Source organism: Notamacropus eugenii, chromosome 1 (genome assembly GCF_028372415.1).
Source record: "Notamacropus eugenii isolate mMacEug1 chromosome 1, mMacEug1.pri_v2, whole genome shotgun sequence".
NCBI classification, from domain to species: domain Eukaryota; kingdom Metazoa; phylum Chordata; class Mammalia; order Diprotodontia; family Macropodidae; genus Notamacropus; species Notamacropus eugenii.
The window spans coordinates 604,948,297-604,963,732 of record NC_092872.1 but is presented as its reverse complement, the minus strand read 5'-3'; the positions used below and the strand labels follow the sequence as shown (position 1 = coordinate 604,963,732).

Sequence of the window (15,436 nt, the reverse complement as noted above, 5' to 3'; positions counted from 1 at the left end):
GCTTCAGCTGATGTTAAAAAAAAAAGCAGAGGTAGCAATCCTAATCTCTGACAAAGCAAAAGCAGAAATAGATCTAATCAAAAGAGATAAGGAAGGAAACTATATCCTGCTAAAAGGCACCACAGACAATGAAGCAATATCATTACTAAATATATATACTCCAAGTGGTATAGCATCCCAATTCTTACAGGAAAAGTTAAGGGAGTTATAGGAAGAAATAGACAGCAAACTATACTAGTGGGGGACCTCAACTTCCCCCTCTCTGAACTTGATAAATCTAACCTTAAAATAAACAAGAAAGAAGTTAAGGAAGTGAATAAAACTCCAGATAAGGTAGATATGATAGCTCTCTGGAGAAAATTGAATGGGGGGTGGTGGAGCCAAGATGGCGGAGTAGAAAGACGCACATACACATAGCTACGAACCCACAACCCATAGAACAACTACAAAGAAGTAACTCACGACGAATTCTGCACCCAGAGGCCACAGAACATTGGAGCGAGGGAGATTTCTGTTCCAGAGAGACCTGCAAACCTCTTGCATAAGGTCCTTTGCGCTGCGGACTGGGCTCCGGGACTGGGAGCTGAGTACAGCCCTGCCACGGCCACGGAACTGAGAGGAACAGATCCGAGCAGGCTTCAGGGACGGGATCTCCAGCGGCCACACAAGTCCCTCCACCCACAGGTGACGGGGGTCGGTGAGAGAGTTTCTTTGGCGGGTCGAGGGGGGAGTGGGGTGCCCCCATGGCTCGGGCCCCCTTGGGAGACAGAAGCTGAGGGGCAGTGGCAGACCAGGGCTCCCCAAGCAGGCAGGAGCCTGGATCCATTGTGGAAGGTCTGTGCATAAACCCCCTGAGGGAACTGAGCCTGAGAGGCAGCCCTGCCCTGACCTGACCACTTGAACTTAATCTCACACTGAATAGCAGCCCTGCCCCCGCCAAAAGCCTTAAGGCTGGAAGCAGCATTTGAATCTCAGACCCCAAACACTAGCTGGGAGGATCAGGAGGCGAGGTGGGCGTGAGGAGAATATTCAGAGGTCAAGTCACTGGCTGGGAAAATGCCCAGAAAAGGGAAAAGAAATAAGACTATAGAAGGTTACTTTCTTGGTGAACAGGCATTTCCTCCCTTCCTTTCTGATGAGGAAGAACAATGCTTACCATCAGGCAAAGACACAGAAATCAAGGATTCTGTGTGCCAGCCCACCCAATGGGCTCAGGCCATGGAAGAGCTCAAAAAAGAACTTTGAAAATCAAGTTAGAGAGGTGGAGGAAAAGCTGGGAAGAGAAATGAGAGACATGAAGTCAAAGCATGAACAGCAGATCAGCTCCCTGCTAAAGGAGACCCAAAAAAATGTTGAAGAAAATAACACCTTGAAAACTAGCCTAACTCAATTGGCAAAAGAGGTTCAAGAAGCCAATGAGGAGAAGAATGCTTTCAAAAGCAGAATTAGCCAAATGGAAAAGGAGGTTCAAAAGCTCACTGAAGAAAATAGTTCTTTCCAAATTAGAATGGCACAGATGGAGGCTAAGGACTTTATGAGAAAGCAAGAAATCACAGAACAAAGCCAGAAGAATGGAAAAATGGAAGATAATGTGAAATATCTCATTGGAAAAACAACTGACCTGGAAAATAGATCCAGGAGAGACAATTTAAAAATTATGGGACTACCTGAAAGCCATGATCAAAAAAAGAGCCTAGACATCATCTTTCATGAAATTATCAAGGAAAACTGCCCTGAGATTCTAGAACCAGAGGGCAAAATAAATATTCAAGGAATCCACAGAACACCGCCTGAAAGAGATCCAAAAAGAGAAACTCCTAGGAACATTGTGGCCAAATTCCAGAGTTCCCAGGTCAAGGAGAAAATATTGCAAGCAGCTAGAAAGAAACAATTCAAGTATTGTGGAAATACAATCAGGATAACACAAGATCTAGCACCCTCTACATTAAGAGATCGAAGGGAATGGAATAGGATATTCCAGAAGTCAAAGGAACTAGGACTAAAACCAAGAATCACCTACCCAGAAAAACTGAGTATAATACTTCAGGGGAAAAATTGGTCTTTCAATGAAATAGAGGATTTTCAAATTTTCTTGATGAAAAGACCAGAGCTGAAGAGAAAATTTGACTTTCAAACACAAGAATGAAGAGAACCATGAAAAGGTGAACAGCAAAGAGAAGTCATAAGAGACTTACTAAAGCTGAACTGTTTACATTCCTACATGGAAAGACAATATTTGTAACTCTTGAAACATTTCAGTATCTGGGTACTGGGTGGGATTACACACACACACATGCACACACACACACATACATAGAGACAGAGTGCACAGAGTGAATTGAAGAGGATGGGATCATATCTTAAAAAAAAATGAAATCAAGCAGTGAGAGAGAAAGATATTGGGAGGAGACAGGGAGAAATTGAATGGGGCAAATTATCTCTCATAAAAGAGGCAAGCAAAAGACTCATTAGTGGAGGGATAAAGAGGGCAGGTGAGAGAAAAACATGAAGTCTACTCTCATCACATTCCACTAAAGGAAAGAATAAAATGCACACTCATTTTGGTATGAAAACCTATCTTACAATACAGGAAAGTGGGGGATAAGGGGATAAGCAGGGTGGGGGGGATGATAGAAGGGACAGCATGGGGAGGAGGGTGCAATTTGAGGTCGACACTCATGGGGAGGGATAGGATCAAAAGAGAGTAGAAGTAATGGGGGACAGGATAGGATGGAGGGAAATATAGTTAGTCCTATACAACACAACTATTATGGAAGTCATTTGCAAAACTACACAGATTTGGCCTATGTTGAATTGCTTGCCTTCCAAAGGGAATGGGTGGAGAGGGAGGGAGGTAAAGAAGTTGGAACTCAAAGTGTTAGGATCAACTGTCGAGTAATGTTCTTGCCACTAGGAAATAAGAAATACAGGTAAAGGGGTATAGAAAGCTGTCTGGCCCTACAGGACAAAAGAGAAGACGGAGACAAGGGCAGAGAGGGATGATAGAAGAGAGAGCAGATTGGTCATAGGGGCAATTAGAATGCTTGGTGTTTGGGGGGGGGATGGGATAAAAGGGGAGAAAATTTGTAACCCAAAATTTTGTGAAAATGAATGTTAAAAGTTAAATTAAAAAAAAAAAAAAGAAAATTGAATGGCGATAGAATGGAACATGCTTATTTCTCAGTGGTACAAAAACTGACCATGTACTAGGACATAAAAACCTCACAATCCAGTGCAGAAAGGCAGAGATAGTCAATGATCTTTTCAGATTATAATGCAGTAAAACTTATATGTAATCAAAGGCCATAGAAACATAAATCAAAAACTGATTGGAAATTAAACAATCTAATCCTAAAGAAGGAGTGGGTTAAACAACAAATCATAGACACAATCAACAACTTCATTCAACAGAATGACAATAATGAGACAACCTACCAAATCTTATGGGATACTGCAAAAGCAATTCTTAGGGGAAGTTTTATATCTTTGAGTGCCTAAATGAATAAAATAGAGAAAGAGGAGATCAATAAATTGGGCATGCAGCTGAAAAAGCTCAAAAAAGAACAAATTGAAAATCCCCAAGAAAATACCGAATTAGAAATACTGAAAACCAAAGAAGAAATTAATAAAATTGAAATTAAGAAAACTATTGAACTAATAAATAAAACTAAGAGTTCGTTTTATGGAAAAACCAATAAAATTGGTAAACCTTTGGTCAATTTGATTAAAAAAAAGAAAGAAGAAAACCAAATTGCCAATATCAAAAATGAAAAGGGTGAACTCACCTCTAATGAGGAGGAAATTAAAACAATAATTAGAAATTACTTTGCCCAACTGTATGCCCATAAATTTGATAATCTAAATGAGATAGATGAATATTTAAAAAATATAAATTGCCCAGATTAACAGAAGAGGAATTTGAATACTTCAATAACCTCATCTCAGAAAAAGAAACTGAACAAGCCATCAATGAACGCCCTAGGAAAAAATCTCCAGGGCCAGATGGATTTACAAGTGAATTCTATCAAACATTTAAAGAACAGCTAATTCCAATACTATATAGACTATTTGGGGAAATTGGTGAAGGAGTCCCCTCAAATTCTTTTTATGATAAAAATATGGTTTTGATGCCTAAACTAGGAAGAACTAAAACAGAGAAAGAAAATTATAGACCAATTTCTCTAGTGAATATAGATGTAAAAATTTTAAATAAGATAGCAGCAAAAACTTATCACAAGAATAATACATTATTATCAGGTAGGATTTATACCAGGAATGCAGGGCTGGTTCAATATTAGGAAAACTATCAGCATTATTCATCATATCAACAACAAAACTAACAGAAACCATATGACTGTCTCAATAGATGCAGCAAAAACCTTTGACAAAATACAACACCCATTCTTATTGAAACTAGATGAACACAATTACAAAACACTTTTACCAACAAATAAAGTCAGATCTAAGTAAGTGGAAAAACATCAGTTGCTCATGGGTAGGCCGAGCTAATATATATAATATAATAATTATATGACAGTCCTACCTAAGTTAATTTACCTATTCAGTGCTGTACCAATCAAACTACCAGATAATTATTTTCTAGAAAAAATAATATCAAAATTCATCTAGAAGAGCAAAAGGTCCAGAATATCAATGGAACTAATGAAAAGAAATGGTAGGGAAGATGCCCTAGTCCTACCAGATCTCAAATTGTATTATAAAGCAGCAATCATCAATTGGTACTGGCTAAGAAATAGAGGGGTAGAGCAGTAGTATAGGGTAGGTACTCAAGACAGAGTAGTCAATGAATATAGCAATCTACTGTTTGATAAATCTAAGGACACCAGCTTCTGGGATTAGAACTCACTGTCTGACAAAAATTGCTGGGAAAACAGGATAACAGTGTGGCGGAAACTGGGCATAGACTAATGCCTGACACTATACACAAGAATAAAGTCCAAATGGATCCATGATCTAGGTATAAAGACTGATACTATAAACAAATTAGGGGAGCATGGAATAGTGTATTTGTGAGATTTGTGGAAAATGGAGAAATTTTTAACGAAGCAACAGATAGAGAACATCATGAAGTGCAAAATGGATAATTTTGATTACATTAAATTGAAAAGTTTTTGCACAAACAAACCCAATGCAGCCACAATTAGGAGGAAAGCAGAAATAAAAGAATTTTTGCAACTAATGTCTGTGATGAAGGCCTCACTTCTAAATTATATAGAGAACTGAGTCAAATGTACAAGAATACAAGTCATTCCCCAATTGACAAATGATCAAAAGATATGAACAGAGAGTTTTCAGAGGAAGAAATTAAAGCTATCCATAGTCATATGAAAAATGCTCTAAATCACTATTGATTAGAGAGATGCAAATCAAAACAGCTCTGAGGCATCACATCATACCTAATCAGATTGCCTAACATGAAAAAACAAGAAGATGATAGATGTTGGAGAAGATGTGGGAGAATTGGAACACTAATTCATTGTTGGTGAAGCTGTGAGCTGTTCCAACCATTCTGGAGAGCAATTTGGAACTATACCCAAAGGGCTAAAAAAATGTACACACCCAGCACTGTCACTTCTAGGAATGTATCCTAAAGAGATCATAAAAATGGGAAAGAGTTCCACATATACAAAAATATTTATAGCAGCACTCTTTGTAGTGGCCCCAAACTGGAAATCAAGAGGATGCCCATCAGTTGGGGAATGGCTGAATAAATTATGGTATATGAATGTAATGGAATACTATTGTACTATAAGAAATGATGAACAGGAAGACTTCAGAGAGACCTGGAAAGACTTAAATGAGCTGATGCTGAGTGAAAGGAGCAGAACCAGAAGAATTTTGTACACAGCAACAACCACAGTGTGGGAGAACTTTTTCTGGTAGACTTAGAACTTCATTGCAATGCGAGGACTTAAAAAATTCCCAATAATCTTTTAAGGCAACATGCCTTCCACATGCAGAGAAAGAACTATGGAATTCAGTCGCAGATTGTAGCAGATCATTTTCTTTTGTATTATGTTTTGGTTTGTTATATGATTTCTCCCATTTATTTTAATTCTTCTATGCAACATGACTATGGTGAAAATGTATTTAATAGGAATGTATGTGTAGAACCTATATAAAATCTTGGGGAGGGAGGGAGGAGGTTGGGGGGAAGAAGAAGGAGGGAGGGAAAGAAAAAATCTAGGTTGTATGGTAGTGATTGTGGAACACTGAAAATAAACAAACAAACAAACATACATACATACATACATACATACATACGTACATACGTACATACATAAATAAATAAATAAATAAAAAGAAATGATGAACAGGAAGACTTCAGAGAGGCCTGGAATGACCTATATGAACTGATGCTGAGTGAAAGGAGCAGAACCAGGAGAACTTTGTTCACAATAACAGCCACAGGGTGCGAAGAATTTTTCTGGTAGACTTTGCCCTTCACAGCAATTCAAGGACCTAAAAAATTCCCAATGGACTCTTGAGGCAAAATGCCTTCCACAACCAGAGAAAGAACTATGGAATTGAATTGCAGAATGAAGCAGACCATTTTCTCTCGTGTTACGTTTTGTTTTGTTCTCATGGTTTCTCGCATTAATTTTAATTCTTCTATGCAACATGGCTAAGGTGAAAATGTAAAAAAGAAAAAAAGAAAAAGACAAAAACAAAAATAAAATAAAAATAGAAAGACCACTAATTCATACACAAGTATCCCTGCAGTCCACATGGTGCTTTAATTTTAAAATGTAATATTATTTCTGTTTCATTAGATTTTTATTTATTTTGTTAAATATTTACCAGTTACATTTGAATGTGGTTCAGAATGCACTTGGCGCTGTTGCAAGCTGGCCATTATGTTTGACATCTTTGATTTAGTTCAATCTCCCATTCCACAATTGAGGAAAGGCTTCCAGAAGGGAGTGGGCTAGCCCATGGTCACATAGCTAATAAGTTGCAGAAATAGGGTTTGAATTTGCATCGTTTGACTCCAAGTCAATAGTTTTTCACTAAATCTCACTGCCTCCATTCATGTGAGATGATGTATATAAAGTAACTTATGGACTTTGTAATATAAATTTTCAAGCCTATAACCAGAGTTAAGGCTTAGAATGCAAACATCTTGGGGAGAGAGGACTATGGCTGAAATTCACCTCAAGTTCTCAATTCTCTTCTATCTTATTGGGATCACAGATTTTGATAAGAAGAAGATATGGAACACCTGGAAGGGGAGGGTGAGGAACAGACTCTAGAAAGGGGTCTTCAGGACCAAAGGTCTCACCTCACAATTTTTCCTGTGACAAGCACTGCTTTTATTTGGATAGCTGATTCTGCCTCTCTAATGTCTTGAAAATATAAACATAGAGCACAGTAGTCCCCTGCAACTTTCTTGTAGATTTCAAGAAACTTGGAACTGAAATCAGTGTTTGTAGAAATTACCAGTATTATATCAAAAGCATTGCCATGCCTCAGTGAATTTTCTTTAACGATGCTAACATGTGGTAGTAACTTAGCTGTTTTCTCTTCCTTTCCTATTAATTGTCATAAGGTATGAGTTGATTTTTTTCTCTGGAGGTGGTATGCTTCTTCTGTGGTTAGAAGGATAAAGATGACTCAGTAGAAAGAGTGATGAACTTTCCTAATGCATCTGGAGTCATGAGTTTGAATCCTGGCTCTACTCTATGGAGGAGAACTTGTAGCCCTGAGGCCACATGTGACGCTCTGGGTCCTCAAGTGCAACCCTTTGACTGAATCTAAATTTCACAGAACAAATCATTTGGAGTCAGCCAAAGAGCTGCACTTGAGGACCTAGAGGGCCACATGTGGCCTCGAGGCTGCAAGTTCCCCACCGCTCCCCTAGGTTCTACTACCTGTGACCTTGGGCAAGTCACTTAATTTCTCTGGATCCCTATTTGCTCCTAGTAAAATGAGTGAATTGGATTAGATGACCTTTGGGGCCTCTTCCAGATCTCGATCTATGATCCTATGAAGACACATTCCCTGTTTGACTGTGATTCAGGTCCTCCCACAAGTCTTCCACTGGAAGTCTACCATAAATATTTAAGACTGTCTTCTAATTCTCTCAGACTTGAACCTTATGTGGATACTCCACAGAATGTCCATCAGTTCAATTCAAGGAAACTATTGTGAATACAAAGACAATAAATCCCCCCTACTCTCCAAGAACTTATATTCTACTGGGATGAAGATGGAGAGATATAGCCTATATGCTGTTCAGTCATGTCCAGCTCTTCATGACTCCATGGACTATAGCAAGGGTTTTCTTGGCAAAGACACTCGTTTGCCATTTCTTTCTTCTGTGGATTAAGGCAAACAGAAGTTAAGTGACTTGCCCAGAGTCACACAGCTAGTAAATGTCCGAAGCTGGATTTGAACTCAGGTCTTCTTGACTCCAGACCCAGCACTATATCCACTGAACCACCTACCTGCCTAGATATAAAATGTATACAGATAAATAAATTGGAAATATGTGCAAGATAAACAGTAAGATCATAAGGGTGATGGCACTAACAGCAAGAGGATAAGGAAAGTCCTCATGTAGGTGACATCTGAGCTGTGCTTTGAAAGAAAATAGAAATTCTAAAATTCAGAGGTGAAAAGGGGCATTCTCATCCTACAGGAGAGCCTGTAGAGAAAGCGCAGACCTAGGAAATGGAGTACCATTTGTGATGAGCAGCAGGTAGGTCATTTATCCCTTTCTCTTACCACCTAACCACCCCACCTTCTTTTCTGTCCATAAGCTTCTCTGGTGAGATCCTTTACCATATGGACTGATGATTTCCAAATCTAGCCTCATTGGTAATAAAGGTGATAGTCTCAAAAATAAATCTGTGAAATAATGTGTACAGAACCCCAGCCTAATGAATAAACTGAACATGTATATAACCAAGGATGTTTCTGTTTTCTTTTTCTTCTGGAAAAGGGCTACATGATGGAAAATCGGATCTCAGGCTTAAAATGTGACTCAGACGTGTTTGCGACCTTTGAAGGTGACAATGTGGTCATGCTCCAGGTAACGTTCCCAAAGTGCTCACTTCCCATAAGTTGTCCAACTTGTAAGAACAAAGTTCCCCTAACCAGAGGTATTTCTTGTCTTTCATCTCTCTGAAATTTTGTCATTGCACTTGGCAAGTTCTAGCCCAGGCATAGTTTGATTTTTACAGTATTTGATGGTGGATTAGGGCTGTTCTCTCCCAGCTGATCTTTTGATGTTGAATTAGATCCACTTGTGTTGGCAAAACTGCTTGTGCTGCATCTCCAGGCAGATTCTCTAGGCCCCAGAATTATTCCCTGAGAGTTCGTCAGGCACTTCTGCAAGGTGATTAGAGCTCAGTTACATGCACTGAAACAGTAAACTACTAATTAGTTCCCTGGTGGCAAAACCAAGTGAATTTAGCTTCCAAAGGGACCTGCTGGTTTTAAAAAAAAAAACCTTCATTAATTTGGCCTGAATTAATTCAGAATTTGTGACAATTTGACCTGTGTGGAGCTGCTTTATTTGTGAAGACAAGAGTTCATGAATAAAACACGACTTTAGAAAGTATAGGGTCCTGAAAAAGAATGCTGGACTTGGAATCAAAGGATCTGGGTTTGAATCCTACCTCTGTCAATCACCATGTGAATGATTGTGTTTAAGCCCCAGGATCTCTCTTCATCAGTAAAGTGAGAGGGTGGCTTAGATGGTTTTTGAATGTCTTTTCCAGCTCTGCAACTATGATCCAATCATCACGTGACTGATGCATTACAGAAACTGAGCTTGGATTTATGATGTTGGAGGTGGGCGATCAGCTCCTCAGGAGTAGCTTTCTGATAGGGAGAAGCTAGTAAGGCACCATGATGCCTAACTAGGACATTTGTGTTGCAAAGCTTCGACGACAAACTCTGGCTCATGATCATCATGTGATGGCCATTCAATGAGATTATAGTCATAACCTAAGGCATTCTTACTACACAGGAAAAGAAAACCCAGGGAAAAACTGGGAAAAACTCAGGCTGCCTGAAATATTGACATTAGATGTAGGGGCTTGGGAAAGCAAAGGAAAAACTGGAAGTCTTCGGTATGAACTGCTGTGATGGCATCTCGTAATTATTGAGATGTGGTGGGAAAGCAAAAGATTTGGACTCTGGGCTAAAGGAGAGAAGAAAACCAGGTAATGCTCCCATATACAGAGTATAAATATATCTAGACAAACTTCCAGGCCTAGAAAGTAGAAGATGGGTAGTGAATGGATTATGTGTGGATCAAGGTTAAAAAGAATAAGAAATGTGCCTTCATTGTTATTATTAATATTAATAATAACTCACCTTTATGTAGTGCTTGACCTTTGCAAAGTACTTTACAAATGTATCTTGTTTGAACCTCACAACAAGCCTATGAGGTAAGTCCTACAATTACTATTCTTTGCATTTTATAGATGAGAAAACTGAGGCTGAGAAAAGCTATCAGTATGTTATAGTAGAAAGTATAGAGCATTTAGAATCTGAGGGCATAGGTTCATATCCTCTCTCTGTCAGTGACCTAAGGGAGATGGTTTAATCTCTCTCAGCCTCGGCTTCCCCATCTCTAAAATGAGAGGATTGGATTAGGTAGCTCTTCTCAGCTAAGGTCCTACCTTCTTCAAGAATGCCCCTCCTAGGGATGTAGTAAATTGGGAAAGAATTTTTACAGCTAAGCTCGGGGATAAAGGCCTCATTTCTAGAATATATAGAGAACTGATCCAAATGTATAATCATACAAGTCATTCCCCAATTGATAAATGGTCAAAGGATATGAACAGGCAATTTTCAGAGGAAGAAATTAAAGCTATCTATAATCATATGAAAAAATGCTCTAAATCACTATTGGTTAGAGAAATGCAAATCAAAACAACTCTGAGGTACCACATCACACCTATAAGATTGGCAAACATGACAGAACAAGAAAATGATAAATGCTGGAGAGGATGTGGGAAAGTTGGAACACTAATTCATTGTTGGTGGAGCTGCGAGCGCATCCAACCATTCTGGAGAGCAATTTGGAACTATGCCTAAAGGGCTACAAAAATGTGCATACCCTTTGACCCAGCAATATTGCTACTAGGACTATATCCCCAAGAGATCATAAAAATGGGAAAGGGTCCCACATGTACAAAAATATTTATAGCAGCACTCTATGTAGTTGCCAAAAACTGGAAGTCAAGGGGATGTCCATCAATTGGGGAATGGCTGAATAAATTGTGGTATATGAATGTAATGGAGTACTATTGTGCCATAAGAAATGATGAACAAGAAGACTTCAGAGAGGCCTGGAAGGACTTATATGACCTGATGCTGAGTGAAAGGAGCAGAACCAGGAGGACTTTATGCACAGCAACAACCACAGTGTGTGAGAGTTTTTTCTGGTAGACTTAGATTTTTGTAATAACACAAGAACTTCTTACCAAAAAAAAAAAAAAATCCCAATGGAGGATCTCAAGGCAAAATGCCTTCCACACTCAGAGAGAGAAATATGGAAGTCACTCACATATTGTAGCAGATCATGTTTGTGTATGTGTATGTGTTTGTGTATCATGTTCTGATTTGTTATACGATTTCTTTCATTTATCTTAGTCTGACTACATAGCATGACTATAGTGAAAATATACTCAATAGGAAAGTATATGTAGAATCTATACAGAATTGTATGCAGTCTTGGGGAGGGAGGGGGGTAGTGGGGAGTAGGTGGGGAGGGATAAAATTGCAATTGTATGGCAGTGATTGTTAAACATTACAAAATAAAAAAAAAAAAAAAGAATGCCCCTCCTAGTCCTCCTTAATCTTAGTGCCTTTCCTCTGAGATTACCCTCCATTTGTCCTGTCTATATCTTGTTTGTACATAGCGGTTTGAATGCTGCCTCCCCCATTAGCCTGTGAGTTTCTTGAAGGCAGGAACTGCCTTTTGCCTTTCTTTGTGTCCCCAGTATTTAGCACACTGCCTGGCACATGCTAAATAAATGCTTACTGACTTGACTTAAAGGCTCCTTTTCATTCTAAATCTATGATCTTATGACTTGCCAAGGGTGATGCAGCTAATAAGCATCTTAGGTGGGCTTCACTTTCATTTCTTCCTGTGTAGATCTGTCCATGTCACCTTCCTGCTCAGAACTCCACTGGCTCCCTATTAACTCCCAGATCAAGTCTTCTGGTTGACATTTTCTTTATAACCATGGCCCCTTCCTATATTTCCAGCCTCAGACTTTAGTCTCTACATACTTTATGAACCAGCAGCACTGACCTACTCACATTTCCTCAAATGCACGCATCGTTTCTTGTCACTATATTTTTTCCTCTGATTGGCTATCATTACTAGAATGCTCTAACCCTATTACCTTAGTTTCTTTGGCTTTCTTTAAGACTCAGTCCAAATTCTATCATCTGCAGGAGCTGGTTGCCCCGGCTACTAAAGCTTTCCTCTCTTCAGATGTGTTACGTCAGCTCTGCATGTATTTTGTATGTACTTATTTTTATGTTGTCTCTTCTTTTAGAATGTAAGTTCCTTGTGTCTAGGGGCTATTTTTTAACTTTCTTTGTATCCTCCATGCTTAGTATAGTGCTTTTGAACACAGTATTTAATACATGGTTGTTGACTGACTGACACAGAGAGGCTTAGTTTTATTTAAAGCATTAAGCAATTTTCCAAAGGCAATCTAGGTCTCTCTCTCTCTCTTCAATTCTCAGCCCAGTGAGAAGTATCCATCCAAAATACCGATGGGCCTGCTTGGTATGCTTGCAAACTATAGTCTGGACAGCAGGCATTCTTTGTCCACTTGGTTTTTCCAGGGTGGGTTTTCATTTTCATATTTTTCTTATTTATTTTGTCCTTTTATCTCAAGCATAGTGATGTACGTACTAATTGCTTGATAAATTCTTGTTGGATAAGATTGAATAATTAGGCTAACCTCTTTAGAAATCAGCATTTTTTATCGATATGTGTGATTTCATTCATGGAGGCAGTTCCTGGTATGGATACTCCCTCTACTGATACAGATGAGCAATTCATTGATAGCCTATGATTTCAAAGAGTTCCTATGGACATTGAGAGATTTATAGAACTTGCTAATCTGGGTCAGAGGCAGGACATAAACTCCTATCTCCTGACTCCAAGCCTGGCCGTCTATCTGCTGTGCTACACTGGCTGCCTCTCAGGGTAATTCTGGACAGCTTTTTGGAGGCTCTATGCTATTTTGGGGCTTGATGCAGTCAGTATTAGATCCACAAATAGGAGCTCCTGGAGTACCTTACCCTCTAGAAGGACTCGCTTTTCCATTGGGACTCCACACTGGCTGTGCCCTGTGATGATAGCAGACACCTTTGGCAAGCATATCTCTTTTTTATTTGTTGCTTGACCTTAAGTCAGAGTTGTGTAAACAAGATATCTCTGTTGCAACATTTTTTCAAGGAATCTCATATCTGAGAAACACCACACTGGGGAACCTGCATGGTGGTATTGTTCTCTGCTGAATCAGTCTACAAACAATAAGCATTGTGAGATTTTTTTCTCCATACCTAGAAATCAATTAGGTGACATTAAGGATGTCTTCTGTATGATACAAGTTTCCCTGCCCCCCTTTTTCAAACCTGCTCTCAGTGCTTGGGTTGATTATTCTCATAAAAAATTATGTACAGATTTCAAAGTAGGTATATGGCTAATTTTAATTATCAATAAGCTCTAAATCACCTTTCTGTAAAGATAATGTCAGATTTTATCCAAAACTTTGATTTCCTCCCTTCCTTTAGTTTAAGATGTTTGAAGGAGTCGTTCCCCTGGACTCACAAAATGACTTTTCTTCCAAAGTGGACCTTCTCTGAGTATAATTGATGCCACCCTGCTATTCTTCTCAGCTCTGTTTTCATCAGTATCATTTCCATTTCATTAGGTAGAAAATCAGGGACTGTGATAGTAAGAGTTTAAATGCTAGAGGGCCACTGTTACTTATAGACAGAGGATTTGTCGTAGTTTTTTTTGTTTTTTTTGTTTTTTTACAATTTGTCATGTCTTTGTTGTTCACTTTCTGATAAATGCCCTTAGAATGCTGTTTACTGTTTATGAGGTAAAACCTTTTATGATCTTCTATCATCCTCCTCTGTAAAGTCTTATAAATTAGCTGATATTCTATACAGTTCTCTGTGACCCATCTTCCAATTTGGAAAAGAGATCAAGTATATTCTGACTAAAGCCTCTAGGTTCTTTGCATCTCGTTGTAATGATTATATCCATTAAACTTCCATAAGAAATTATTGTAGTCACTGTCCATGTGTGTTCTTTTACCCAATTCTCATTTTTTTGCATCAATAAATTATTTAAATAGGTCATTTGAGTTGCCTCAGTTGTAAACCTAAGCTCACGTTTATTCTTTTAATTTATGATTCGTATTTTGCTTCAACAAGTTGGCAGTCTGACTATACACAGATGGCAAATTCAAAAATGACTCCCAAATCAGTAATCATTTGTTTCCTGTCTGTTGGAATGTAATCAGTTTCATTTTTTTGTGACTTTTTCAGTGGTTGCTATGTCTCATGCCTCCCACTTTTTTTATTGAAGGAAGTATTTGTGATTTATAGACATTTCTGTGGGACAGTCTAGAAGCTATCGGATTTTTTTCCCTTTTCTTATTGCTGAATCACATTTTCCAACATATCATCATGATCCTTTCCTGTGCCCATTTTTGCACTGGAGTCACCAAATATTAAGGTATGTTTTGGTTCAATTTGAAAAGTCTTATTGATTTCTTCACAGAGTTTCTCTACCTTCTCATCCTTTGTAAAAACCAATGGTATCATCTCTTGGGTTTCTCCCTCTATCAACTTTCACCTCAGTACTCTAAACTATGCTTGCCTAGACTGGTTCCCTAGCTTTCTTTTCAAGAATATATCTTACTAACATAGAATGCTACCCACAAACTTTTACCTATTACGTTTCTTTTGAATAAGGTTTTCCCCTCCAGAGCCATAGGGCAGTTTCATGTCACCAACTCTTAGTGAAACCAATACAGGCAAATTTGCTTTCTTGCATTGATTGATGGTTCCTCTTGCTTGTTGCCTAAGCTTTGAATACTTGTGTGTAAACATGTGAAGCTGTGGGTTTTGTAGTCCTCTTTCTTAGATTTTTTTTCTTTTGAAATTCTGAGTATTTCAACTGTTATTTTTCCTACTTCACTGAATATAACTTGGAATTTATCTATAGTCTGTCTTTTCTTTTCCCCATCCCTTTTACTTTACAACCCTTTTAATCAGATATTCAAGATACCCAGAAAATATATCCCTTGTAAGGTTTACTCCATCCCTGGTCAGATACTGGTCAATACAGTCATTCCTGTATTTCAACCATGATTTGGCTATTCAACCCGTATTCTGATACCATTTACTTTGCCAGGAG

At 38.5% G+C, this 15,436-nt stretch overlaps 1 protein-coding gene and 1 long non-coding RNA gene across 7 annotated transcripts in view; one reads left to right on the top strand and one right to left on the bottom strand.

The window, feature by feature from the left end:
- Positions 1-15,436, top strand: part of ACOXL (acyl-CoA oxidase like) — a 572,636-nt gene that overhangs the window by 386,978 nt on the left and 170,222 nt on the right. For all 5 annotated transcript variants that reach the window (XM_072636271.1, XM_072636277.1, XM_072636298.1 and 2 more), the window contains exon 13: positions 8,966-9,055. In XM_072636271.1, coding sequence (XP_072492372.1) covers positions 8,966-9,055 — 90 coding nt within the window. The remainder of the gene's footprint in view (positions 1-8,965; positions 9,056-15,436) is intronic.
- LOC140521371 (uncharacterized) overlaps positions 1-15,436 on the bottom strand; it is a 180,831-nt gene that overhangs the window by 39,815 nt on the left and 125,580 nt on the right. The gene's annotated exons all lie outside the window — the stretch shown is intronic.